Here is a 26,330-nt window from a genome sequence, read left to right on the forward strand (position 1 = left end):
CACCAGTAGCAGCCATTTTGTAAAAGGCATTTTTCATGAAAATTGTCACTGGTATTTTCCCTTACATAACACTAGAGCCCTTACTAACTGACTGGATCTTGGTAACACCAGTGACTTTTTTTGACTGCAAAAAAACTTCATCAAAAGCTGTTAATGCAGTTCTTTCAAGTATCAATGTTTCTCAAAGTACAGAGTGGGCTATTTATATGGATACACCGTAATAAAATGGGAATGGTTGGTGATATTAAAGTCCTGTTTGTGGCACATTAGTATATGTGAGGGGGCAAACTCCTCAAGATGGGTGGTGACCATGGTGGCCATTTAGAAGTCGGCCATCTTGGATACAACTTTTGTTTTTCCAATAGGAAGAGGGCCATGTGACACATCAAACTTATTGGTAATGTCACAAGAAAAACAATGGTGTGCTTGGTTTCAACGTAACTTTATTCTTTCATGAGTTATTTAGAAGTTTCTGACCACTTATAAAATGTATTCAATGTGCTGCCCATTGTGTTGGATTGTCAATGCAACCCTCTTCTCCCACACACTGATAGCAACACTGCAGGAGAAATGCCAGCACAGGCATCCAGTATCCGTAGTTTCAGGTGCTGCACATCTCGTATCTTCACACCATAGACAATTGCCTTCAGATGACCCCAAAGATAAAAGTCTAAGGGGGTCAGATCGGGAGACCTTGGGGGCCATTCAACTGGCCCATGACGACCAATCCGCTTTCCAGGAAACTGTTCATCTAGGAATGCTCGGACCCGGCACCCATAATGTGGTGGTGCACCATCTTGCTGGAAAAACTCAGGGAACGTGCCAGCTTCAGTGCATAAAGAGGGAAACACATCATCATGTAGCAATTTCAAATATCCAGTGGCCTTGAGGTTTCCATTGATGAAGAATGGACCCACTATCGTTGTACCCCATATACCACACCAAACCATCACTTTTGTTGTGCCAACAGTCTTGGAGGGATCCATCCAATGTGGGTTAGTGTCAGACCAATAGCGGTGGTTTTGTTTGTTAACTTCACCATTCACATAAAAGTTTGCCTCATCACTGAACAAAATCTTCTGCGTGAACTGAGGGTCCTGTTCCAATTTTTGTTTTGCCCATTCTGCAAATTCTGTGTGCTGATCTGGGTCATCCTTGTTGAGCTGCTGCAGTAGCTGGAGTTTGTAAGGGTGCCATTTGTGAGTAGCTAATATCCGCCGAAGGGATGTTCGACTAATGCCACTCTCCAGTGACATGCGGCGAGTGCTACGCTGTGGGCTCTTGCTGAATGAAGCTAGGACAGCCACTGATGTTTCTTCATTAGTGACAGTTTTCTTGCATCCACATTTTGGCAAATCCAACACTGAACCAGTTTCACGAAACTTAGCAAGCAGTTTGCTAACTGTAGCATGGGAGATGGGTGGTCTCGTAGGGTGTCTTGCATTGAAATCTGCTGCGATGACCCGGTTACTGCATTCACCAGATATCAACACAATTTCAATCCGCTCCTCATGTGTTAACCTCTTTGACATGTCAATAGCTGTGAACAAAGAGAAACTTGTAAATAACTCATGAAAGAATAAAGTTACGTTGAAACCAAGCACACCATTGTTTTTCTTGTGACATTACCAATAAGTTTGATGTGTCACATGGCCCTCTTCCTATTGAAAAAACAAGTTGTATCCAAGATGGCCGACTTCTAAATGGCCACCATGGTCACCACCCATCTTGAGGAGTTTGCCTCCTCACATATACTAATGTGCCACAAACAGGACTTTAATATCACCAACCATTCCCATTTTATTACGGTGTATCCATATAAATAGCCCACCCTGTATATCTCAACTGTCCCCAGATGTGTGTCACTAGTGTTACTGTGTGTTTTTTCTCTCCTGGCACATTAAATAAAATATGTTGATAATTTTACATCAAATTTTGTTAGGGTTAAGATCAAAAGGAGATTTGTTGCATTCCTCTTCTTCTGTGACTAAATGTGCTGAGAGACTGAAGAAATAATATTTCCTAAGCTTTTAAATGCCTTTCATCGTACTCCTGTTGAAGCATGTAAATTAAGTAGTAAAGTGCTGTTGGTGAAAATGAAGTGTCATTTTTTCTTATTGAACTGTTTTCAAGACACTTTTGTTGCCTCTTTCTTTCTTTCTTTCTTCCTCTTTTTTTTTTTAATAAAGCAAGCAATTGATCAGAGTTGCCGAAGGAGTAAGGTAACGTATTTTTGTGAATACGTGAAGTCAAAAAGTTATATTGTAGTATTGTTATAGTGTTTAAAAATTAGAAAAATAAATACATTTTAGCACGTTTATGTAGAATTGACCCTATCAATTAATTTAGATAATTATCTTGTTATTGTTATGGGGTTTTGTTTTTTGTAAGTTTTTCTAAATTGCTTGTCTTTGTAAAATCTGTCCTTTCCGAGCGCAAAAACGCAGCACCAGATGAAAAAAAATGAAATCTCGTTTAGAAATCCCGCGATATGTCGCGTCGAGCAGACCCGCTAGTAGCGCTGTTACCCCGCCGCCCAACCAGTCAGTGAACAACCGGGGAGAGAGTAGACATGCAGGATCCTGACTAGATTTGTCCGGAGTTTGAGGACGAGCATTGAGTTATGACGGAGTGCATCATTAAACCAGAGTCTGTGTTTTGTAACTGAATCGTATAAATCACAGAATAAGGAAAATCAGCGCAGGAGAAATAGTTGAAAGCCAGCCCCGGTCTGACAGTCAGCGTGTGGGAATGGCAGCTCCCCGGCCGATAAAAGGCATCCTGAAAAACAAGAACAGCGCTGCAAACAAGTCGCTGCCCGACGACGAGCCAAAAGAGATTACAGAACAAGTCCCGGGGCTCTCGGAGGATGACCACCAGTAAGTTTTTCTTGAGCTGTGCTGAGGCTGGTAGCCGAGTAACGTTAGCTAACGATGGCTAAACACTTGTTAGCCTTTCTAACGTTACCCCGCCGTCAGCTCATTGGCTGTTGATGTTTGCCGGCAATGTGTGGTGCCGGATTGAGAACTTTCTGGGTGTTTCTGTAACTATTAGACAGTGTGATGCTTCGTCTCTGATTTAAACCTTGATGGGAGTTATGACCGAGCGCTAACGTTTACACCCCCTTGGAAGCAGGTTAGCCTGTTAGCCTGTAATAAACAGTCACCACATGCAGTGTGACTGTAACGCCTGCTAAAAAACGGTTATTCTGTTAGTTAGAGGTTTCAGTGCCCATCACTGTGTAGTAGCATGAATCAGCACTAGTAAAAGAAGGTGTGGAGCTGTTACCGCGATAGTGACAGCTTCCAGATGACCATTACCATAATAGGCATAATAACGTGAAGTTGGGCAAAATGTGGCGCGTTTACGCGTGGATGTGTAGACTATTGCGAGAGTATTGAGGATTTTCATGACCTAATCTAAGCCCATTAATTTCATCAACCTTCTCTGCTAGTGATTTTAAGCAGCAAGTAGTTTGTTTTATGGTCATGGATCAAGCTTTGGATTAAGAATAAACCTCTGCATATTAAAGAAATACACTGCATGCGATGTATGTCTAATGCAAGCACTGTGTAACACTTTGCCTGTTAAAGGATCTATTAGAGTGATGGATATCTACGACATTTACAGCACAGCTACAATCAACACCCTGTTACTAGACCACACTGTCCCTATGGCTTAAACTTTATACTAAATACTACGTGTTGCCAAAGATTTGATTAGTCTGCCAGACTTCAGATTTGTGTCCTCTTTCATTCACCTCTGATATTTATGTCTGACACTGACATTATCACTGAAGCAACTGTCTGTGATAAACATGGCTGTCCTCATGTGTGTTTCAAAAAGCAAAAGAAATATGTTGTATCACTTAAGTAAAACAAACCTTAAAAAAAACAAACAAGAAACACGATCAGATTTTCTGAATCAGCTCATCGGCATATAGAATTGCTCAGCAAAGCATGAAAGGACAGGACAGTAGTAGTCACAAACATGGTACTTTGAGTAAGATCCTGAATGCATCATTTTATAGTACCTGAAGCTTTTGCATTTTTGATATACTGCCAGAGCACCACAAATCTGCTGTGTGAAATCGAGTACAACAGGCTCTAAAAAAGAGGTATTTCAACATCATCTGTACACATGTGGCATTATTTCCTTGTTCATATCATTGTCATCATCACGAAGCTCATTCCAGATGATGTGACCCAGGTATCTAACTTTAGTGGACACATTTAAGACTTTATCTCCCAAACAAAATGAGGGAAAATTTTGATTCTGATTCACTTTAGTTGAGGTGATTATTATTCCGCTCTTTTAAGGGTTGAATTCAGTACCGTACTGTAAACCATACCTTCAACAGACCTGAAACAGCTACTTGAAGCCAGCACCATAAGGAGACAAGAACATCCTAATCATGAGCATACATCAAATGGCTAATAAGGCTCTCCCCCGTTTAGTGTTTTAGAAAGACTATCCTTATATAAGTTGAGAGAACAGATGAAAGTATCCCACCTAGTCAAACCCCATTGGTGGATAAAAAGGGTGTAGATGGACTCCTGCCTCACTGAACTCAGATTGATGTGAACAGCAGTAATGTGGGATTCTTATCAGATATGAGGGGGGATACACTCACATCTCATAACACTGCTGTTGAGTGTTCATGAGGCTCGGTATAACCTCTGCTTTTTGAACACCTCTAATGTGACCTTTATTTCCAGCTGCCTATTAGATTTTATGGACACCTCACGTTATTTGGCTTAACATCCAACTTCATGTTGGCCAGCGCGACTGCTCACATAACCACTAGTAGTAAAGGACACCAAGGAAAGATATCAAGGATGGGGGTTGGGTTGCTTCAGATTTGGGACCATTGCAGGGCAAATAAATCAGAGTGGGCCAATAGGCTCACAGGGACGTGACTGGGGTCCCTAATGAAATGCTGATATGCAGAAACCGGTGCAGAGAACTGCTTAATCAGCCATCCTGTTGCCTGTTAGGTACTTGTGCTGAGGGTTGAGTTGACAAGAGCTGCAGGTTAGCTTCTCTCTGTCTGGAGCCTCACCTTCTCATATGCTTTTGACTGTGGCAGGGAACATGAACCAAATGACCGAATCCAGTTGGGTCATTTCCACAGCCAACTTTCTGTTTTCTCTCTGGCCTCAGCAACTGTGTGTAAGCAAACTTTTGAAGCTGTTGAATTAGGTTGTAATAGTGCTAACAAGGTCACATTTTAACAAAGGGACAATATATAAGTAAGCAAGGTGGTTCAATTTGGCTCTGCTGTTTTTTGATTATCCTGGTAATTAGAGCAGGGTGATATGACCAAAAATATTTATCACGATATACATTTGAAAATTTGCGATAACGATATAACTGACGATATAATTGACACTAGACAAAATACTTTACAACTCCACAACTTTATGAGTGCAAAAAACCTGGCCGACATATCCTCAGCATAACCATGTATAATATCCACAAAACTTAAAAAGAGGTTATACACACACAATACGGTGATATTATGTTGAAGCACAGTATGTATCACTCCGCGAGGCGCCTGCCTACGATAGCCGTAATGCTCCGACAATCCATCAAGCGGTGCGGGTTCGTAGCTTAGCAAAGTCGTACTAAAACATTTGACAGATTTTCGAGCGCCGTGTACCACATAAAATCGTTTCGAGGTCAGTAAACACAACCAGAATTCATACATAAGGCACACGGGATTATAAGGGACACTGTCGATTTTCAGAAAATCAAAGGATTGATTTTAAGTGTGCCGTATTTTCCAAACAACACGGTAATAACGACAGCCCGCTAGCATGCGCTACCAAAAATAGTGCTTTGTTGTGTATCTGACGGACGAAAGCTAAACCAGTTACACACCACTGAAGTTGCAGCATTTTTACAAACCAATTCTGGTTCATCTGTTTCATTTAACGATCCACTTTCGCTCTTCTCATTCTGCGTTGCCGCCATGTGCGTATGTAAACATAGGCACTGCGCATGCGCGTTTTACCCACATTCTATCGCGATATTTCATTTTCCTATCGTTGCCCAAAATTACACCGGTATTACCATGAATGGTATGATATGGCCCAGCCCTACTGGTAATGTGTGACATTAGGAGACATGGCATAGTGTGATCGAGGAGTGGACACAAATCCTAATAAGATCAAAAATGGTGACTTAGTTGGGTTTTTTGACAGGAGGAGTACCTGAAGCAAAAAAGAATAACTTTTGCACAGGAAGTTATCAAGGTTAATGCAGAGGTTCAGACCCCTCATTAGTATCTTATTAGGATTTGAACCACATTTGCAGTATGGGCTAAACTTAAAAAAAAAAAAGAACCTTACAGGATACAGCTTTAAATATGTTGATGTGATGAAGTCAACATATGAGGGCTTTTAAGGCGCTACATGAAATGAGCTCTATGTGCTAGTCATGGACATTTATTAACACCACCCACCTGCCAAATGCTGCTGCATTTTTGGGAGCTCACTGGACTCTATCAGTAACAGCATTTATCATGTTCATGAATAAATCCTCCACATGTCTTACTGGTTACTTTCCATGGTAACCATCCATTTCTTTTTACTTGGCAGAGGCTAACTGTGGTTTACCATCCATTGTGCCTGCTGTTTATCCCGTGCCAGCAGGTCTAGACACGAGGAGCTCTTTCTGAGCTGCAGCATGAGAAATTAGGCCATACCAGGATGGCAGTTAATAGTGAATTCCTAACTCAACAGTGAATCAAGCTTTTTCTGTACTGCTCTAAAAATAGCCTCTCTTTGACTGACGAGGAAGTGGAGGAAAAAGAGTTTTGTGGACAGATCCCGTGTGCAGCCAAGCACCAAATCCATGGAGAACTCGAGCTGGACCGTGTCAACACTGTCTGCATGCAGAGCATCCATGCTCTCATATTGTACCAATATAGATGTCAATGTTTTGTCTTCAAATATTTTTCATAATTTTCATAACCTTGGGTAAATGCCTGTCACCCCCCCCCCCTCCCACCCGGCACCACACACACCCAAAAAACCCCAAAACAAACAACAAAACAAAAACAACCACGACATATAATAATCAAGTTGTTTATTTAGTCCGATGGATATTGTTGAGAATCAAATGGTTAAGCAATACAGGAAGATGTAATGCACAATAAAGCTGATTTCAGAATCATCTAGAGTTTTAAAGCCTTATCAGTCCAGGGTTTCTATCTCTAAATGGGACTTTTTGGGGGGGGGGGGGTTACACATGTACATCACTGGTGTGCGTATAGTTAAAGCAATAACTATGTGTTACCTTACTCAACAGAGATGGTCTTGTTATTTTTGGCCATTTGTTAAATAACAGTGTTTTTTTTTAAATGCTTGTATTTTTATCGCTGTCCTAATAACTGTCCTGTATTTGGGGGTCAAAATCTCCTTTATAGGTACCAGCACAGCGTCAGTGTGTGCATAAATGTATTTAAAGGCTTATTATCTAAAGGTTTTATTGTAGAGTGCAGGCAGTTTATATACCGAGTAATTTGCCCTGTTGAATGTCAATCACAAACGAGTTGGTAAGGCTCATTTCTACTATGATTTTAAGTTGGCAGGACTAACAAAGAGCAACAGCACAAACATGCTCTCCTTCTTATCATCTTCAATTGTGTAAAACATCACATTCCCTCCACCAGCTCGCTCTGCTAGCAGGATATCCTGAACTAGCTTTACAAAAACCCACCATTCATTTATGTGACCACCTGTCTGTGTTTAAGCACTTCATGCACTCTCAGTCTGACTCTGTGGTTTACAGTCAGTACGATGCACCTTTTAGAATTTTTTTTTTCTTTATCACCTCTTAGATGAAACAAACAGGATCCGCTATCCCAGCAATTTGTGTTCATGGACATGAATTGTGGTCTTTTTTTCATGACTGTTGGCACAAATACAAAGTTTTGTGTTTCAGTAGAAAGACTGGCATGTCTGAATGAGATGTTCACAAGATTCTTGGATACGTTACCACGGTGACCATGAAAACATAGTTCTAAAATAACTAGCAGCCATTGCATTTTTAGCCCAGGCTGTGATTTTCTTTTTTTCTTTTTTTTCCCCAAACCTAACCAAGTTGTGTATTTTGAATTAATCACATATTATGTGTTAATAAATAATGCAAAAATGTGAATGGTATGTGACTCCTATATGGCTCTGATGTGAGCGGCAAAAGGAGTCGCTCCGTCAACAACCCCAGGCCACTCCTAGACTGTGGATGAAGTTGTCTTTTTTGTTTTGCTTTTTTTTTAAAGCAGAAAATGTTGATCTTGTGTTGTACGTGGACAAAGATCATTACAAACACGACAGCAGATTCAATTCAAGAAAACAACAACACACATGTCCACAAACATGAGTCTGCAGATCAGCAGTTGTGGCAGCTTTATAAACCGCCATGAGATTGCTTTGGATTTGAAAAAGCAAAGATAAATCTTAGAAGAAAATAAAGTAAAAGGGTTCATTTGAAGTGGGGATTAGATTCCTTCTGCATTCAAGGCTTCAACCACTATTTTTTTTTTTTTTTTTTGCTGCTAAAAACAAGCACTGTTTCTTGTCCCTTTAATCACCCACTGCTATTTAGTTAACAGTTAACAGTGTCTGAGTCTCACACCCAGTCATATATAATTCATTGATGCCTCCATGAAATCCGACCCCTCTTTAACTGTCTTGCAGGCCTCATCATGACTGTATGATGTAGCGTCAGACTGGTAGGCAGTGAATCTCTGATTTTCCATAACATGGATAGTAGACAAAACTTAGTTAACATCTGGCTGTCATTTGTCTGTACAGGTCAGATGGGGTCAACTGTGTTTCCAGTTGAAATTGGAAACACAGTTGACCAGGCAGCTTTTTTATCGAGAAAAGATCAACAGGTATCTAACAGCCTCTTGTCTACTGGGTTAAAGTGTGACCACAGCTTTATTAAGAAGCAGTAAAATGTGCAGATATCTTACTCCTTAGTGGCACATGGCCCAGGAGTGGGCCGTAATTTAGTGTTATACCACCTGTGGGTGTAGTTTTGTTCAGATGAAATGAAACATTTGACCTTTGAAGTTTAGGATTTGTGACGTTGTCATGATTGCTAGTGCATTTAATTTGTGTTCCACCCTGCTCCGCTTCTCCCCTGAACATTTTTCTCTACAGTCTGAGCAGATCAGAAGAGCTTAAGGAATAGTTTTCGTCCTAATTCTAGCTGGCCGTCTCTCAAACTTTGTGTAATCTTTTTCTGTGCTGTACCCAAGGGTGCGCACACTTGTTAAGTGTATATCTTATAGTGTATAATTCTTAATAATTCTCACTGTATTATCACTGACCTGCCAAATGGATAATCAAAAAGTTGCTGTGTTGTCTAATAATTGTGAAACTATTGAGCTGTGGCCGTCTGTAAATACAAGCAGATATAGGCCACTTTTACCAGTGTGGTTTACAGTAAATCAGTTGGAGAGGACAAAGAGAAAATGATAACAACTACATAAAAGTTCAAATGGTTGTCTACGTTATCTTTTATAATGCTTGCTCAACAGTTTGCAGTCAGTAAATGAATTTAATAGGAGGTTATGTTAGCAATGAGTTATCCTTATTTGCTCACACAAACCTGGTATTGGCTTGTGTTTTTGTTTTGTCTCCTCTCACACCACCACAGTCTGCACAGTAGTAACTGAGTTGGTGGCTCGTGGCCTTCTTTTCAGGCCGTCTCAGCTCTGTTGTGTGGTCTCGACCAGAGTTGATATTTGGATTGCTGAAATTCAAAGTTAAACTGGTAGGGACACCTGTAAAAACTGATTAGCTCTTCCCTGTGGCTGGTATTCATTTCCTTCCCTGGCTGCTACTGCTTTAATGCTAATTTTCCATGCTCCCTGTTGTAAATATTTAATTTGGCACTTTCATTTGGTTTAATTAACTGTTCCCCTTGGCACGCTTCCTTTTTATGTTGTTTCCCCGTGAGCCAGGTCATGGCACTCGCTTAGAGTACTCAGGAAGCAGTATATTTTGTAGATTTATGCTGACCTCTGTTAAAAACTGTGCCCGCTGCTGTTACTGTTGGCGGGCTGATGCTGCGGTAGAGGGCACAGGGGCTGGACCTTTCCTCACCGCCCTCTGCCTATGCCACCTGATAGCACGGCTCAGCTCGCAGTGATGACTCACTCTATTTAATGAGTTTTCCTGAAGCGTTATGTCGCCAGCTGTTGACCACCTTCGAGAGGAAGTCATCATCACATAAGAGATGGAGCTCTATATTTAGTGTGTACTAGTAGTTGGTTGTGTCCTGTTTTTTCTTCGCGTGCAGAGGCAGGTGCTTCATCTTTGCGCTACAGTTTTCACGATGCTCTTAATGACTTAGTGAAGATGTTTGGTGGTAATGAAACAGAATGATCTGCTTCTGTTTTCTTTTGTTGTTTTTTTATAAATATAAATGAAACACTAGAGTGAAGTAAACAAAACACTGTAATGTGCAAAATCCTGTTTATTTCCAAGACCTGAGTCTGCTGTTGTGTTGATGAAGCTCTGCTTGTCTTTAGTGTTGTCTGATTTGACTCTTGCAGCTGAAAATTTTCTCCAACTTGTCAAGTAGGAAGAAAGGAGTCACAGCAATCTCAGGTCAGGAATACTTTGATGCACATGAAAGCTTTGTGGTTGATATATTTATTATTTGTAAAAAGGACACATTGTGCATTCATTCCAAAAGCAGCCTATTTAGAGTATTTTCTTCCACTGCTAGACCACTTTGTGAGCCACAGTTCAGGCCAGCAGCATTGCCCCATTTGGTGCCCAAGTTTTAGCCAAACTTGGCGGTTGGAAGGTTTATTTCAGTATTGAGATTTACTCATCCTCTGTTCTCATTTTTGATGTGTCATTGTGACAAGCCAGGAGATCTACCTGTTCTTCCAGTGGAGTTCCTTTGTTCCTTTCTTGTAAGTCTGAGATTAGCCTTAATCTATGTATGCGAAACCTACATCAGCCTGGTTATAGCCCAGCCCGGACATCGCAGGGCGTTCGCTTTGGCTTGGGATCAGCAGTGGGAGAAGTCCCCCAACAGCTGATTCTTTCGTCATAATGCACCAAAATTAAAGTTGACTTTAGAACGCATCACATCCTGACAGTAAAAATAAGCTGTTATGTTGGAGGGTTGGGCGGTGGCACTTCTGTGAGGTTGGTGAGTACCAAGCATTCTGCCAGCTGATGAGAATTTTTTCTCCACTGCCCAGCTGTGTACCACTGTCAGCATGATGACATAATAGGGACAGTGTTGCCCATGTATCTGATCTGTTTACATTAAAAAAAACAAAAAAACATAGACTATGCCCTCTTTCCTAATGACGTCAGGAAAGACAGCGCGCCTGATTGACCGGGGAGATACGTGCTGTCTGTCATGCCTTTCACATGAAAAGGTGAGAGTTTGTCATCCTATAATCACTTAATCTGAGGCAGTTTCCATCATAACAGGCAAAAATCTTGTGTAGTCTGAGTTCAGTGTAAGTATATCTGTTTAGAAATTGACATAAACAGAGCACTTCTGTTTGAAGCTTTCATGTAAACAGTTTAATGAACCAGTTCATTCACATGAAGCAGTTGTAGTGCTCAAGTCTGTGGAGCTTTTTTGGCTTGTCACAGCAGGCAGTGGATTAAGCATCTCCTGCCTCCCACTCCTTCCTGTCTCCCATGGTACTTGACCTTTTGTTCCATGAACAAAGTCAAGATGTGGTACCTTAGCAGAGGTGGGTTAACCAGACCCTGATAACCTTGAATTAAGGCTCTAAGTTTGGCTGAACCTGTCTGGAAGTAGAAGTGTTAAATGTGTGAAAAGTAGAAAGCTTCCTTGGCTTGGAATAAACTGAAAGGAGAAAGAAATGTGAATATAAAATGGAAATTATTACAAGTAAGTCTACAGAAACCTGCCAAACTCTTGGCAGTGCAATAACATCTTCTTCTGTGAGTTTAAAAGAAACGGTTCCAGCATCACTCCTCTTGGCAGGTGGCAGGTGTTCTCTTTATCCTCTTGAGCAAAAATTCAAATTCAGCACTGATTTGCTGTCTTTGTCTCAGTTCATTTCCTCTAAGGATTTGAAAGGTTAGCATGGATTAGTGTAATTTTTGAACAAAACAAAAAAAAATCCCCGACTGAGCATGCCGTGGTGAAAACCTTATTCCCCAGATGAGAATAAAACCATTTGAGGGATTAGAAGCAGATGTGTTAAAGAGAGATGGAACCAGAATCAACTCTAGAAGTGATTGTTTCAAATGAGTCGGTTGTTGGACTTTTGGCCTCATTCACTCACAGCTGATAAGCCTCACCACCCACTCAAACCCACACCCGCATCCACAATGTGTTACCTTGACACAAAAGCAAAGACCGTGACACTTCCTGGTAGTCGCTGGGACAAACTGGTGCGGAGGACATTTCTGGGCCTTGTCCGTGTGTGTGTGTTCCCAAAATAATGCGGTCTGAGTGAAAACTGGGGCACGTTCAGTCCTAGATTAAATCTATTCACTCGTCTCCCTGGAGGAAACTGTGGGATGGGATGGTAGCTGGGTGCGCAGTGGTCCACATTGAGTGACTGTCTGTTTAACCCTTCTTCTTCCTTCCATTTTACAGGAAGAAATCCCAGAAATGGGATGAGATGAACATCCTGGCCACATACCATCCACCTGACAAAGATTACGGCCTGATGAAGATCGATGAACCCAGCACACCTTACAACAGGTTCAAAGTTACAGATAAAATATCATTTTAAATATTGCTAAAACAGTAGCGCTCTACATGGCAGTATATCATCTATATAGGTGCCTGACTGTTCAGGACTTTTTCTTGCCCTGCTTTCATTATTCTCTTTATAAACTTCTCTTTCAGGATGATTGGGGATGACGAAGATGAAGGAGCACTAAGTGACTCAGACGGCCAAAGTGGACTTGCAGTCGATGACCTGGCATCAAAGTAAGAATTGAACTTGAGCGCTGGGAGACAAATGCAAATGAAAAGCGAGGGTGCAGCCGATTAGAGATGCTATCATTGTTGTCCTTCAACAGGAATGTGCATAAAAATGACTGTGATGACTTTCAGACACTGAGCGCCATGTTACTGCACAATTATCCATAAGTCCCAGTGACAGAACTTGTAGTAATTTTCTGATCCAAAAACATATGAAGCAGTCTTTGTGTTTTTCTTAACAGCTGTTCCATTCAGTTAATGTATGACTTCAAATATACTCCAATGAAGTAAATGTTTTTACTTAAATGTATGCTGGAAGCTGGAAGAAGGAATATAATGCCAGCATATGGTCACATCCTGCTGATTCGTTTTTAAATATGTGGCCTATTGCAAGTAGTTTCAGTGACCACTTTGGATTGCAAGGGAATTGCACATCAGGTGGGAAGCAACCTGTCTCCAACCAACGTTGGCAAATAATTGCCGTCTAATCATCTAGTCAATCAGAGCCAACAAGGTCAACTTGTCTGCGATGCATCGCTTTGCAATGAGAGTTGACTCAACTTGTTGTCACCTGTCTCTATTCATATATAAAAGCAAGGCTGTTGAGTGCCTGTGTCATTTTGCAGTTATCTGCCATGCTGCAGCAACAATGTCACTATTTGGGAGGTCATCACTGGACTCTGAATGTCAGTAGTTAATGTGAATTTCTGTGTATGTAGGCGGAAACAGATTTGTGTTTTTCACCCATTTATCACAAACGGATGACATGCAATCATCAATTTGGCTCCATTCAGTTGCAAACCTTTAGCAGACTGACTCTGACTTTTCGCTGTTTATAGCAACTCCATGTTTTTTCAGTGGTAGACTTGGATGATGAATTCAAATAACAGTAGGAAGAGGAATAAGCTGCTTTTTTAGTGTTGTACTGGGCTCATAAGTATTTAGGGGATGACAACAGATGTAAACATGATTGATCCACATGTGGGGAAAAAGATGAGTCTGAGGTGCTTTCTTTGATTATGTCTTATTCTTGCTTATGCTAACAAACCCCCAGCTAACAATCAGGTTCTTCTGCTGTCCTCAGGCTGGGGGTAAAGCCTTTTTGTGGTCTGCCAACAAATTTCCTCTATGCTGTAAAACAAAGAAGTCACTATGGCACTGTCTGTATTTGAAATCTGAGAATTTTACAGTATGTGTATTATCGAATCCAATTTGAATGCAGTCCGCATGTAATCTCTTGGAGTGAAAATACTGAATTAGGAGGTGAAGCTTGAGAGCACACTGAAGAACGGTGCTTTTACAAAACAAGTGATTTGTGTCATAATTCATGGACACAAATGGAAAGCAGGAGGGCGGATAACATCTTATTGTCTCCTGCTGTTGCGATCCAAAAGGTCTGTGTTCAGAAAGCCACTCCGAGCTGTGATGCGGGCGCTAACGGGAAGCTCGAGAAGCGTGTCCGCTGTGAGTTACTGTGTTTACATAAGCGCATCGGCGCAGGGTTGGGATGAGCTCGTTCGAGTGTGTGTGCTCCACAGAGTGTAGCGATTAGCTTCAGGCTTGGAAGTCAATTAGCCGCCTTTGTTTGCTTGTGCATTAGAGGTGGGAATCACCATACATCCCACGATACGATACTATCACAATACTTAACGCACGATACGATATTATTGCAATTTTTAAAAATATTTTGCGATATTCAGATTCTGTACATAAAGGTAAACTTTATCAATATTCATTTTATCTAATAACAAAGTCTCACACTCAGTCTTTCTCTCATTTCAGTCAGTTTTATTGTTGACAAACTGAACGGTTTGTATTACAGTCTAGTCCAACTTAACTGAATGCAACCATCTGGTACAATTATGGCTATTCTGAACTATGCAATTTGTGAAAACTATGCAGCCCCTTCAGCAACTGAAGAATTTGAAAGTAAATTAAAATAAAATATTATTTTACATTAAATAAAAAAGTTTTAAACTTAATTAAAATAAAACATGTCTTAAATTAAAATAAGCAAACTCATGTTTATTGCTGCCATAAAAAAAGTTAAACACATTTGGACAGTGAAGGAATGTCAGGATTCTTGCTCAGAAAAAGGAGCTGATCAACATGCTCTGAAGTAAGAGCATGTTCCAGTCCACAAAAACTTCTTTTGTAACAAAATATCGATTTCTGCTGTCCCTGTATCGATACATTGTTAGCAAACAAAATATCACGATACTACACAGTATCGATTTTTTCCCCCACCCCTATTGTGCATTGAGTGCCAGCCATTGTTTTACACTAAACCCTCCAGATAGTGCAGCAGCTGCTCTCTTCCTCGTTTAGATCCCCAGCATCCACTCTCTCTTGCTCCCGTCATCCATCAATTATCTAACTGTGCTTTTCCTAACTGTGCTACCTTTGCTTCTTAACTGTCTTAACTAATCTCACGTGCCATCTCTCTTCCTCTTGTCTTCACATTGCTTCGCCAGCGTTGTTTCAGCACATAGAAACAGTGGAGAAATTGACGTGTTTCTCTCGAGCTGGTTGGTTGGAGAGCAGTAGCACAGTAAATGGGAGCTTCCCCGTAGGCACTTTCACGTTTTCACTACCATCCACTCAGCCATGACTCGTTATTCATTTTGTCCACCTCTGTTAAAGCTCTTTGTTATTTTTATCTCATGCTTCAGTACTGACACACTCGCATCCCTAAACTTTTCACTCTGCCTACTCATTTTTCCACCTCCCCTAATGCCTCCCGTCCTTTGTTTCTCTCCAGTTTATTTGTTTGTTTCAACCACTCACTGTGACTTTGAGGCTCTATCAGTCATTGCCTGTTTGTGTTTGGTTTCACACTTGTGTAATGGAGTGAAACCACAATTAAGACAAGTAAAATTGGATTGGGAATCTCCTAATGTATGCCCTTTCTGTTTCTTTCTTAGGCTGGTGGCAGCAGAGGGCTCAGAGCCTCGCTTCATGAAAGAAGAGGAGGAGAGCAGTGAGGAGGAGGAAGAGGAGCTCACTCCCGAAGAACAAGGTAGACATCCACTCAGATTTCAGTGGAATATTGCAATTTCTTCTCTGAAGCGGTCATGGGCTTTCAGGTTATTTTAGCGTGTGTGTCCTGCAGTTCACCTGTTTATGTATTCCTTCCACCTCAACACAAAGTGTCCTACACAGCTGTGAGGGTGACTAAATGCAGAGTGACACTCCACAACCAAGTGCTGGCAGAGAGGGGACAGACTGAGAAAGAGCTCAAGTGTTCGGTGTGCTCTTCACCTTCTGCTGACTTCCTCTAGAGACACACACACACACACACACACACACACACACACACACACACACACACACACACACACACACACACACACACACACACTCACTCTCTCTCTCTCTCTCTGTCAGCATGCTTTTGACTGTTCTCCCACTTTGCCCTTCTGTGCACACTCTCGGCACACACTGCTCTCAGATGCAGAGCTGTAAGTGGAGACACACACACACACACACACACACACACACACACACACACACACAGAATGTATTACTGTTGCTGGCTTTTATATTTATATCTGGCCTGTGCAGGTAACAGCTAGAGAACAGTCTGGAAAGTCACAAATCCGGTCAATATCCTCCCAACTGCAAGAGCATCATCAGCAGTTTTTTGACATGCAGTTTAAGTCATGTGACACAACAGGATGATAAGATTTGTTAAAAGCAATAACAACAGATGTGTGTTAGTGCATGTTAATAGGATTGTCATAAACGTACTCTAACACTGACTTTTCTACCACAGATTATCTGTTGTTAATTAAGTTAATTTATTTATGTAATGGGCAAGCCCAAAGATGAGATTGGATGTTTTTTTTGCAGTATAATAATCTGAAAATCTAATTAAATTAGAAGTAAACTACCCCAGGGTTTCATCTCAGTGGGACATGCCAGCGTGCGAAAGTAACAGAGTTCATCATGAACAACATTCATACGGTTTTATTATGCAGCCACAAAGTTATATATTTGTTTTTAATTATTAAATAGTCTTACATCAACAAGTACTGACACTAAATGTTTTTATTTGCTCTGTGTATTTCTGCATACATGCAGTGTCTGAAATGGTTTAATTAGCCCACTGTTGTCGTTTCACACATTAGAAACTCTGCTTCTGCTTGGCTGAACCTCGTTGTAACCTTTACTGTCTCAAATGTGTGCATTAAATGCTGAGTTGGCCAGTGCCGCATCACTGACACTGTGAGGCGTAAACACAGGCCAGCAGCGCCTCTGTTAGGTCTCAAACAGGCTCCGCACAAAACTGCTTACATTACACAAAGGCCAGCTGGATCAAACAGCAGAAATGCAGGAGTCGCGTAAATATTCACAACATCCACTCTGACTCACAGGTGAAGGTTATCCGTGTCCTCAAGGATGCGGTGTGGGCTAATCAAAGTCAATCGGAGCGTTTCCATGACCACAGGAGTACATGGCATAGGGAAGGATGTGTTTAGTTGTTGATGGAGGAAGGATAGTGTTTGAGTCTAACAGTGTAACTGGAACATTTCTCTTGGATGTCAGTGAAACTGATCCATATGATTGCTGAGGTTTTTGTGTGAACATGTTGGCTTTCTTCTTTTAGTTGCTATAGCGACCCTCGCTGCAATGCCCAGACTGCAGGTCATGCCATGCTTGAGATTTATTTATTTATTTATTTATTTATTTTAAACGGGCGCGTTTTCCCCTCTTATTCATTATTTTTGACCAAATAAGAAACAGTAGACACTTGAAAATTGTTGTCTATAGTTACTATATTGTCTATTGTAGATTTTTGTTTACTGATGCCAGATGCGGGACAGTGTTGTTGCATGCTTTTACAGTGCATCAACCTTTCCATGAGTCACGAGTAAAGCTCTGTTGTATCATTACAGTTACAACGTGCCAGCATTGAACTTGCTGCTTTTGGCAAATTAAAGTGATTTCAAATGTCTCTGTCCCCTGTAGCCAAAAAGAAACAGTTTCAGATGATGAGGAAGATGCACTACAATGAGGGCCTGAACATCAAGCTAGCCCGCCAGCTCATCGCCAGCGAGCTAGAAGATGACGAAGACGAGGAGATGAGGGATGACACGGAGGAGACGGAGGAGATCAGTGTTGACCCGCCACAGGAAGGTGAGGGGAGGGAGACGGCGCCCTGTTGGGTATTTGTTAAAGCAGTGATTCCCAAAGTGTGAGCTGGGGCCCCCTGGTGGGCAATTTGAATTCACTTTTTATTTATATAAAAAGTGGTTAGTTTGTGATATTACTCATTATTCTTATTATTTATTGCTCTTGTATTGTTGTTTGTGTCCCAGTGGCAGGGGGGTCACATGTGGGCCTCAACTCTTTGCATATGCCCAGGTAGCAATTTATAGCCAACAGCCTGTGTTTATGTTTTTTGAATAAAGTTTTCAAGGAAATACTTGATTGGAGTGAAGATTTAAGATGGGGTGGGCCTCATGGATGTTCTGGTTTTTAAGTGGGTCGTAGAACTCTTGACTTTAGGAATGGCTGTGCTTTTTACTGTTACATGTAGAACTAATTGTTTTGCTCATTAGTTTGCATGTCTTTAAAGTGTATTTGTGCCACTTCCGGTTAAAAAAACCAAAACAACAAGCCACATGAAACAGAAGCCTAATTTTACTCAACATGTACTCACTTTGACCAAACTTTTAGAGTCATGAGTTTGGTCTGTTTACTGAAATGGGAAATGGCTTACTCACGTCCACTTTTTCCAGGATGAAAAAGCTGAATAAAAGAAAAATATATCCACTCCTGTCTTTTCTCATGTCTTTGTTTCTTTCTTTCTCCAGCTGATTCTCTGGACTCATAGATGATGCCGTCTCCTACCTTCAGCCCTGCGTGTGTGTGTGTGTGTGTGTGCGTGTATTTGTCGACTCAAGAATCAGAAAGACAATGCTGCTGATGTTTTTAACACTGAGCAACACAGCAACATCGCTTCAACACCGGTATAACAACTCTCAGCAGCCATTAAACTCCCGGTCACACGTCTGGCTCTACTTTTCCTTCCAACTGTGCAATATGACGCACTGGTTTTTTCAACCCCCGCAATCTGCACAACACACAAAAGAAGACTGTTGCTCCCTCCTCTTCCCTCTCCTGTTGCCAAGAATTTCTTCCTCCCGCCTCTTCTGAACTGGCGTCGCACTGAAGGGTGTGATTCTGACCCTGAATGGAGGATCAAGGCCTTTAAAAAAAGAAAAATTAAAAAAAAAAAAGTACCAGGACTCCCATCTGGCCGCTCCACACGGTTCCTCTGTCGGCCACAGAGCCAGCACATCAGCCCTGGAGGAAGCCAGGGGAAACCCCACGACCTCTTCAAAGGCGTATCCGAGACATGACGACGGCTCTTTCACCGATGGCTGTGAATTTATTATTTTTTTGGGTATGTTTTTGTTTTGCTTTATGACCTGCTGCTCTGTTGTCCTCCCCCCTTCAGTACTGTCGGTGATAAAAGTTGGTCAAAATGGTGACCAGTTTGTTTGTTTTCATCCCCACTCACGTTTTTTAACAGTTACCTGGTAATGCTGAAGACTTGTCATTAGCGCAATGGTGTTAAAATAAGTTGGGGATTCTGTATGTAGCCCACAATGTTTAAATTTTGCCACCAAAAAAATAATAATAATCAAAATTTGATGCCTTACATTGATTAAAGTCCTGACATTTGTAATATGTAGAGCAGTGCATCTCAGATTGAGGGCTGTACTGAGACGGCGTCTTGACCGTGGGGGTGTTGGGCTTTTTGGTTTGCGAGCCACTACTTGCAGTGCCTCACCATGATACTCTCCCATATCGCTACACATTAACTGTATTTACATCGGCACATTGATTTGTTTTTTTTCCCCCTGGTATTTCTCAGTTTCATCATTTCGGTTTTACAAACATGCATACCTCATTAGCACCAGATCGAATCCAGTAAGAAATTCGGCCTGTATGACGTCTACAGAGGCACTTTCTTTTTTTTTTTTCTTTTTTAATCAGACTAAACTAAAATCGGTTTTTTTTGCTCGTGCATGTGAGGTTATGAAGGAAGATCAACGGTATGAGTGTTCTCTTATTTTCCTCGCCAGAGCAGTAACAGTAATTTAAACGGTGTTTTGGGGGGTCTGTATTGAAGTCTTGCTGCTGAGGTAAAACATCCACTGGAGCGCTTGCTCTGCTCTTGCTTGCATAATTTGCCTACTGCGTTAGAGCTTTGACAGGATCTGTGATTATGTTATTTAGTTTGTGTTTTAAGCTTCATCACACACCAGTTGTCGGACTTGTCGAGTATCTTGGTGTGATGCAGTTTGGGATCTCTGTAGAAAGAGATGCTGATGCTACTGACCTTAATGGAGACGTTGGAAGTGGCTTTCAATGGTTTTTTGTAATGTTTGGAGTTCCTGCAAGCGTCGAGGAAGTTGCAATGTAGTCTGACTCGAGTAACAGAGGAAAGAAAGCAAAGGTCCCGATCCCGACTACACACTGTACGACTTGAGTCTAGTAAACAAAGAGGTGGTGTTTGAAATGAAAAGCGTGCAGGAGCCTTGACTGTCTCGTGTTTTGAGCTTTCATTTCCCTCTGACCCGTTAATTCCTCACTGTGATTGAAAGTATTGAGCTTTATATTGTGGGAATACGGAAAATCTTTGAAACATTTGGACTTCTGGATTTATTTTAAAGTCTTATATAAAAACACCTAAGAGAAACTCTGTAAAGTGAGTGGGGAAAACCATTCAAGCAGCTAATTATCAAAGGCTTCTCATCAGGAAACAGGAACTCGATGTTCTCTAGAAGCTCTTCTTCTTCGATCACTGAATCCATAGACTGATAGAAGACTTCAGAGGACTTTATCTTCTCAGTTGGATAAAAAAGATTAAAATCTGACACGATCACCCCGTAGGTGGTTATTACTGATCAAAAGAAAACGTGCCTCTCATGTATCTTTGTATGTGTGTAAAATGAACAGGATATGCCCCGTTGTTTGTTTCCCTTGTCTCGCACAACTCGTCCCCCCCCCGGTTTGCTTTCTAAGGATGATAGACTGTTAAGCAGCCCCACGACTTTGCACTGTCTGTCTCAGATTGACATGGATGTTAAATCCGTGTGTGTACTTTTTTGTTTTGTTTTTTAAACTACCAGACTGCATGTTCTTTGCATCATCAGATTGTCTATAATTTTTTTTTTTTTTTTGTCTCTGATCATTAAACACATGTTGTTAGGAATTCCTGTCGTGTGGTTTGTTTTGGAGCAAGAAAACCTGAACTAAACGTGTGTCTGTCTGATTAAAGCTACAAATTTCACAGCTTTTCTTAACTGCAGCTCACCCAACTATTTGCCCTCCTCTAGTTTTTGGGCGTTTAAACTTTTTCTTTTGAAATGAGTGTGAAGAGAGAGAAGCCATTTTAGGTTATCATTCAATTTATTTATTTAAAAAGAAAACTAGAAAAATCCATATTTAGAATCTATAAATGTGTCCGTTCCATTGACATACTTTTCCCCCCAACTAGTCCTCATATAAGTTGGCAGAAATAAAAGTACCCTTTAAAAAGTAGTTTAATCTCCCTTGAACTCAGTTATAACACTTAACAATGACATTGCAGGTATTTGAAGCTTCTAAACTAACTGGACATTTTATTAGTTACAGTTTTTTTCCCCACCTTGTACGTTCAATCAGGTGCTGGAAATATTACTTTGAGATTTGTGTGCACATTGGCATGACCACGTCACACAGATACTGAAGATCTGTTGGCTGCACATCCATGGTGTGAATCCCTCTTTTCACCACATGACAAAGATGCTAGATTGGATTGAAATCTGGTGACTGTAGAAACCGTTTGAGTGGAGTGAACTTATTGTTGCACCTGTTTGGGATAATTTGAGCTATTTTGACCTGCTGCATTATCCTGCTGGAATAAGCCATTTATGATGCCACTACTACCTGCAGTGATACACGGCAGAATGAATCCATGCTCTCATGAAATTCTGGCACCACCATTTGAATGTGTCAGCAATGACCCAGACTCATCAGACCAGGCAAAGTTTTTCCAGTCTTTTATTGAGCAATTCTGGTCCAGTTTCCTGTTTTTAGCTGAGAGGAGCAGCACTTAGTGTGGTCTTCTGCTGTTGTGTCTGCTTGTTCAGAGACGCTCTTCTGAATACCTTTATCGTGTTAGTTTTGCCTTCATATCAGGAATGAAACAATCCAGAAAATATCACTGGATGTTTTCTGTTTTAGACCGGTCTCTGTAAATGCTAGAGATGGTTGTGTGGGGAAAATCCCAGTTTCTTAAGTACTCAGACCAGCTTCTGGACTACCAACAACGAAGTTGCACTCAAAATTGTTGATGCTCAGAAGTCCATGGATAAACAGACTAAGCTGCTACCAAGTGATCTGCTCATTAGACATTAGATAACCCCAGATTTATTTCAGAAGTCTGGACTGCATTATAGCACAGATAAAAATCAATTTTTCCATTGAGCTAAAGCAGATATTCTGCCTGATTCCAGGTGATCTACTTTATGATGTTACAGTCCCATCACAGTTGACTTTCACTACATACATGACTGTGCTAATGGTGAGTAAACAAATTAAAAGTAAAAAAGTACATAAAATATATCAACAATGAAATTATTTCAAGCATATTCAAAGTTAGTGCCATACAGATTTTTTTTTAAATAAGTCGAAAAAAAAAACTCTTAACAGTAGGCTGCCACCAGATGGCGCTGTCACACAAAACATCTCATCTTCCCGGAGGATTTCTAGTAATTCTAAGAGGATAAAGCTTGAGATTCTCGGTGCAAAGGATTATTCTGCATGTTTCGTCTGGTGTGTGTGTTTCCGGCAAGGGAAAAAAAAGAAAAGAAATGCCTCATCTGAGGTCCTATTCAGCCTCAAAGTATCGCTGTACTGTAATGGAGGCAGGCGAATTTGTTTTCATTCCCGGGGAAAAGTGCTCATTATTCCACTCACGGTTTCTGAAGTGTTTCTCGTGGAGGAGTGCTCGTGTACTTGAAGTGTAAAGCACAGTGGGGAAGATCCCGTCCACCTCAGAGATCGTGTCGGCGATGGAAGAGCCACCACTCCTGCCTGTTTTCGATGTTATGGAGCAGCAAGATTATACTTCCTTTATAATTATAACAATAAAGATTCATATTTTATATCAAACTAGAAAAAACAGGGAGTCTGTTTTTGACCAGAGCACATTTTCTTTAAATATAAATTTATTCATATAAATATATCTTCTATTAAAACAGTGTGAAAGCTTCAACTTCAATTTTAATATAACTTTATCACTCACGCATAGTTTCCAACATAAACAACACTACATGCAGGAGTTAGTCAGCTTTATCAGTCACACCCATCTTTACTGTAGGGAAATCGTGGATACAGTTAATGCAACACCTGTGCACATTACAGCTGCAGGAAGTGTGAACCAGGGGCGATTCTAAGTTTAAACTTTTGGGGGGGCTCAGCTCTCATTCATGATGCCAGCAGTGCCTTGTAAATAAAATTAATGGAATATGCTGTTTACGGTAGCTGTTTGCAAATATAATCAGGCCTTTTTGCATTTGCACAACTAAGTTCAGTTGGATACACATTACAGTGTCACCTTCAAAAGCAACCTAAGCAGTTGGATGACCTATTATAATGTCTCGGAATAATTCAGAGTGAATAATCAGACCTAATCCCCCCGGTTTAACCTATTTTAGGTTCGAGCCTTTAGATATCAAACCAGAGAGTAAGGTTGCAGGTTGCAGAGCCAAAACTGATTACAGTAGAGCACAGTGCTTAGTGATGTGAAATCATCATCCATGAATATGGGTAAAACAAAAGCTACAGCTTTATAATTTTTGGTGAATTTGACTACATGTCCACACTTACTGGTTTCATTTTGCTCTTTCTCTCAGTCTTTGGGCTGTCACCCCAAAGTTAAATGTTACAGTGAATAAAAGACATAAACGGATCCATATCAGTTCATAGCATAATTCAAACTGAGTACAGCCTACTGCTGGACATTGATCTGGAGCTGTACTGTAAACAAACACTGCAGCCCAGTTTGCCCCTTTTTTTTTACAAACTAAAAAAATAAAGTATATGTGAGCAGACTAGAGAATCAGAAGGTTAAAATGAGCTAATAATCATAATGATTTAGGCTACATTAGCCAACATTTTTTGATGTTATTTCGTCAAATAAAAACAAGCAGATGCTTTATAAGCCACCGCGATTTCTACACGTTATCAGAACAGTTTGTACTTCTGCTATATTCCAGTTAAAGTGTGTTTTAAATCCACATCACTGATTTGTGTCATTATATTACCTCTTCATTAGGTGTGCACTGATAAATGGGTCTAAACATATTGAAGAAACCTTCAATTATGTTTAATTTTGCTGACATAAAAGCAGCTAAATTGAAAGTTACTAAAATGACTAAAGTCAGCTTATCATTTGTGGGCTGATGGCAACGTCTTGTGGTGGTTTCCTAAAAAAAAATCAAAAGGGAAAGCTCTTTAGGACCATTGTACATGACAGTATGAGGCAGGGCAATATCAGAGACTTTAAATGAGAAGGACCTTGGTAATAATCAGGGGAAAATATCTCTTCATTTCCAAATGTCCTGCACAGCATTTTCAACCCTAACCATAACCTTAACTTTTTGATTTGCTCTGCAGGACACGTTCTTTTCTGAATTCATACATGTTCTGAACACAGAAGGATTTTTTGAGTGCAAAGTACAAGGAAACTGAAGGCAACAGTATAAAGTGAGAAAGAGTTATTTTCTGTTTCACACAGGGGGAAATATAAAGCACATGTATGTGTTAAAAAGAATAACACTAAATAAAATATGTAATAAAAAGATTATCTCATAAGACTTTCTGAATAAATTTAAGCTTCTGTCCTTGGAAATGTTGCATTTAAATAAAATATATTTGTTCTTCACATCCTAAATACCAAGCCTGCCATCTGCACAGTTTATTGTTTTTTTATTTATACATTACTGTTGATATGAAAATGTCAGACTACCTCCCAGCATCACTAATGTGTCCCACATTGTTCCTCTCAAACGCTGTTTTTGCCTCGCGGTTACTTTATGCATTTAAAAAAGTAATTTGAAACTAATAATATGTATTTTATATATGTTTTATAGAATAATGTATATATGATGAACTGAAAAGTATTTTCCCTCTTCTTATTATTTTGCATATTTATCACACCTTTTCTCATTTGTTTTAGATAATCTGATTTTTTAAATATTAAACAAACCTGAATAATTGTCTTTAAATAATCATTTTATTTATCAAGAGGAAAAAAGTTATCCAAATCTACCTCTCCCTGTTACCTAATAACTGGCTGTGCCACCCTGTGCAACAAGAACTGCAACCAAGCATAACCCAAGTGCTCTTGAGCTTCAGGGCATGAACTGATGGTTGGACATTCACCTTCAGGATGTTCTGGTAGAGAGCAGAATTCATAGTTCCATCAAATATGGTAAGTCGTCCAGGTCCTGAAGCAGCAAAGCAGCATGAGACCATCACACTATACCACCACCATGTTTGACTATTGGTACATTGTTCTTTTCGTGAAATGTTGTGTTCGTTTTATGCCAGATGTCACAGGACTCTAACATTCCAGAAAAGTTCAAGTTTTTTCTCATCAGTCCACAGAATATTTTCCCAAAGTTCTTGAGGGATCACCAGGATGTTTTTTGGCAAATGAGAGAAGAGCCTTTGTGTTCTTTTTGGTCAGCGGTGGTTTTCACCCTGGAACTCTTCCATGGATGCTGTTTTTACCTTAACAGAGACAAATGAGGCCCACAGTTCTTTGGATGTTGTTCTCGGCCCTTTTCTGACCTTGTGAATGAGTCATTGATGTCCTCTTGGAGTAAAAATCTGGCCTGACAGAGTTTTCTTAATTTGTGGATAATGACTCTCACCATGGTTTGCTAGAGCCCCAAAGCCTTAGAAACGACTTTATAACCATTTCCAGACTGATAAATGCCAGTTTCTCATTTGTTCTGGAGTTTCTTTAGATTTTGGCAAAATGTGCTGCTTTTTGAGATCTTTTATATTTTCTTCACTTTGTCAGACAAGGCCAGGTAGCTTTTTTTTTTTTTTACCCGTTAACAAATGACATAATCATTTGAAAACTGCATTTTTTGTTTTCCTGGGTTATCTTTGTCTAATATTAAAACGTGTTTGACGATCTGAAACACGAAAGTCTGACAAATATGCAAAATAAATAATAATAAATAAATAAAATAAATTAACACAAGAAAGTAGAAAGGAGATAAATATTTTTTCCACAGCAGTGTATATTATAGATACTTTGAAGGATGCAGTATCCTATATTCTTAGTTATTACT

General features: G+C 40.3%; 1 protein-coding gene across 1 annotated transcript; it reads left to right on the top strand.

Annotated features, from left to right (window-relative positions):
• The first annotated feature begins 2,509 nt into the window (after window positions 1–2,509).
• ppp1r2 (protein phosphatase 1, regulatory (inhibitor) subunit 2) lies at window positions 2,510–21,190 on the top strand. Its single transcript, XM_003455351.5, has 6 exons — window positions 2,510–2,879; window positions 12,628–12,735; window positions 12,883–12,966; window positions 15,885–15,979; window positions 17,932–18,099; window positions 18,780–21,190. Exons 1-6 carry the CDS (start codon window positions 2,752–2,754, stop codon window positions 18,797–18,799), a joined length of 603 nt encoding a protein of 200 aa, XP_003455399.1. The 5' UTR covers window positions 2,510–2,751; the 3' UTR covers window positions 18,800–21,190.
• Window positions 21,191–26,330: the final 5,140 nt, after the last annotated feature.

Source organism: Oreochromis niloticus, linkage group LG15 (assembly GCF_001858045.2).
Source record: "Oreochromis niloticus isolate F11D_XX linkage group LG15, O_niloticus_UMD_NMBU, whole genome shotgun sequence".
Classification (NCBI taxonomy): Eukaryota; Metazoa; Chordata; class Actinopteri; order Cichliformes; family Cichlidae; genus Oreochromis; species Oreochromis niloticus.

Coding starts and splice junctions, on each gene's coding strand:
- ppp1r2 (XM_003455351.5), top strand. CDS start 2,752: ATGGCAGCTCCCCGGCCGATAAAAGGCATCCTGAAAAACAAGAACAGC. Junction 2,880..12,627: donor CTCTCGGAGGATGACCACCA/GTAAGTTTTTCT, acceptor TCCATTTTACAG/GAAGAAATCCCAGAAATGGG. Junction 12,967..15,884: donor GTCGATGACCTGGCATCAAA/GTAAGAATTGAA, acceptor TTTCTTTCTTAG/GCTGGTGGCAGCAGAGGGCT.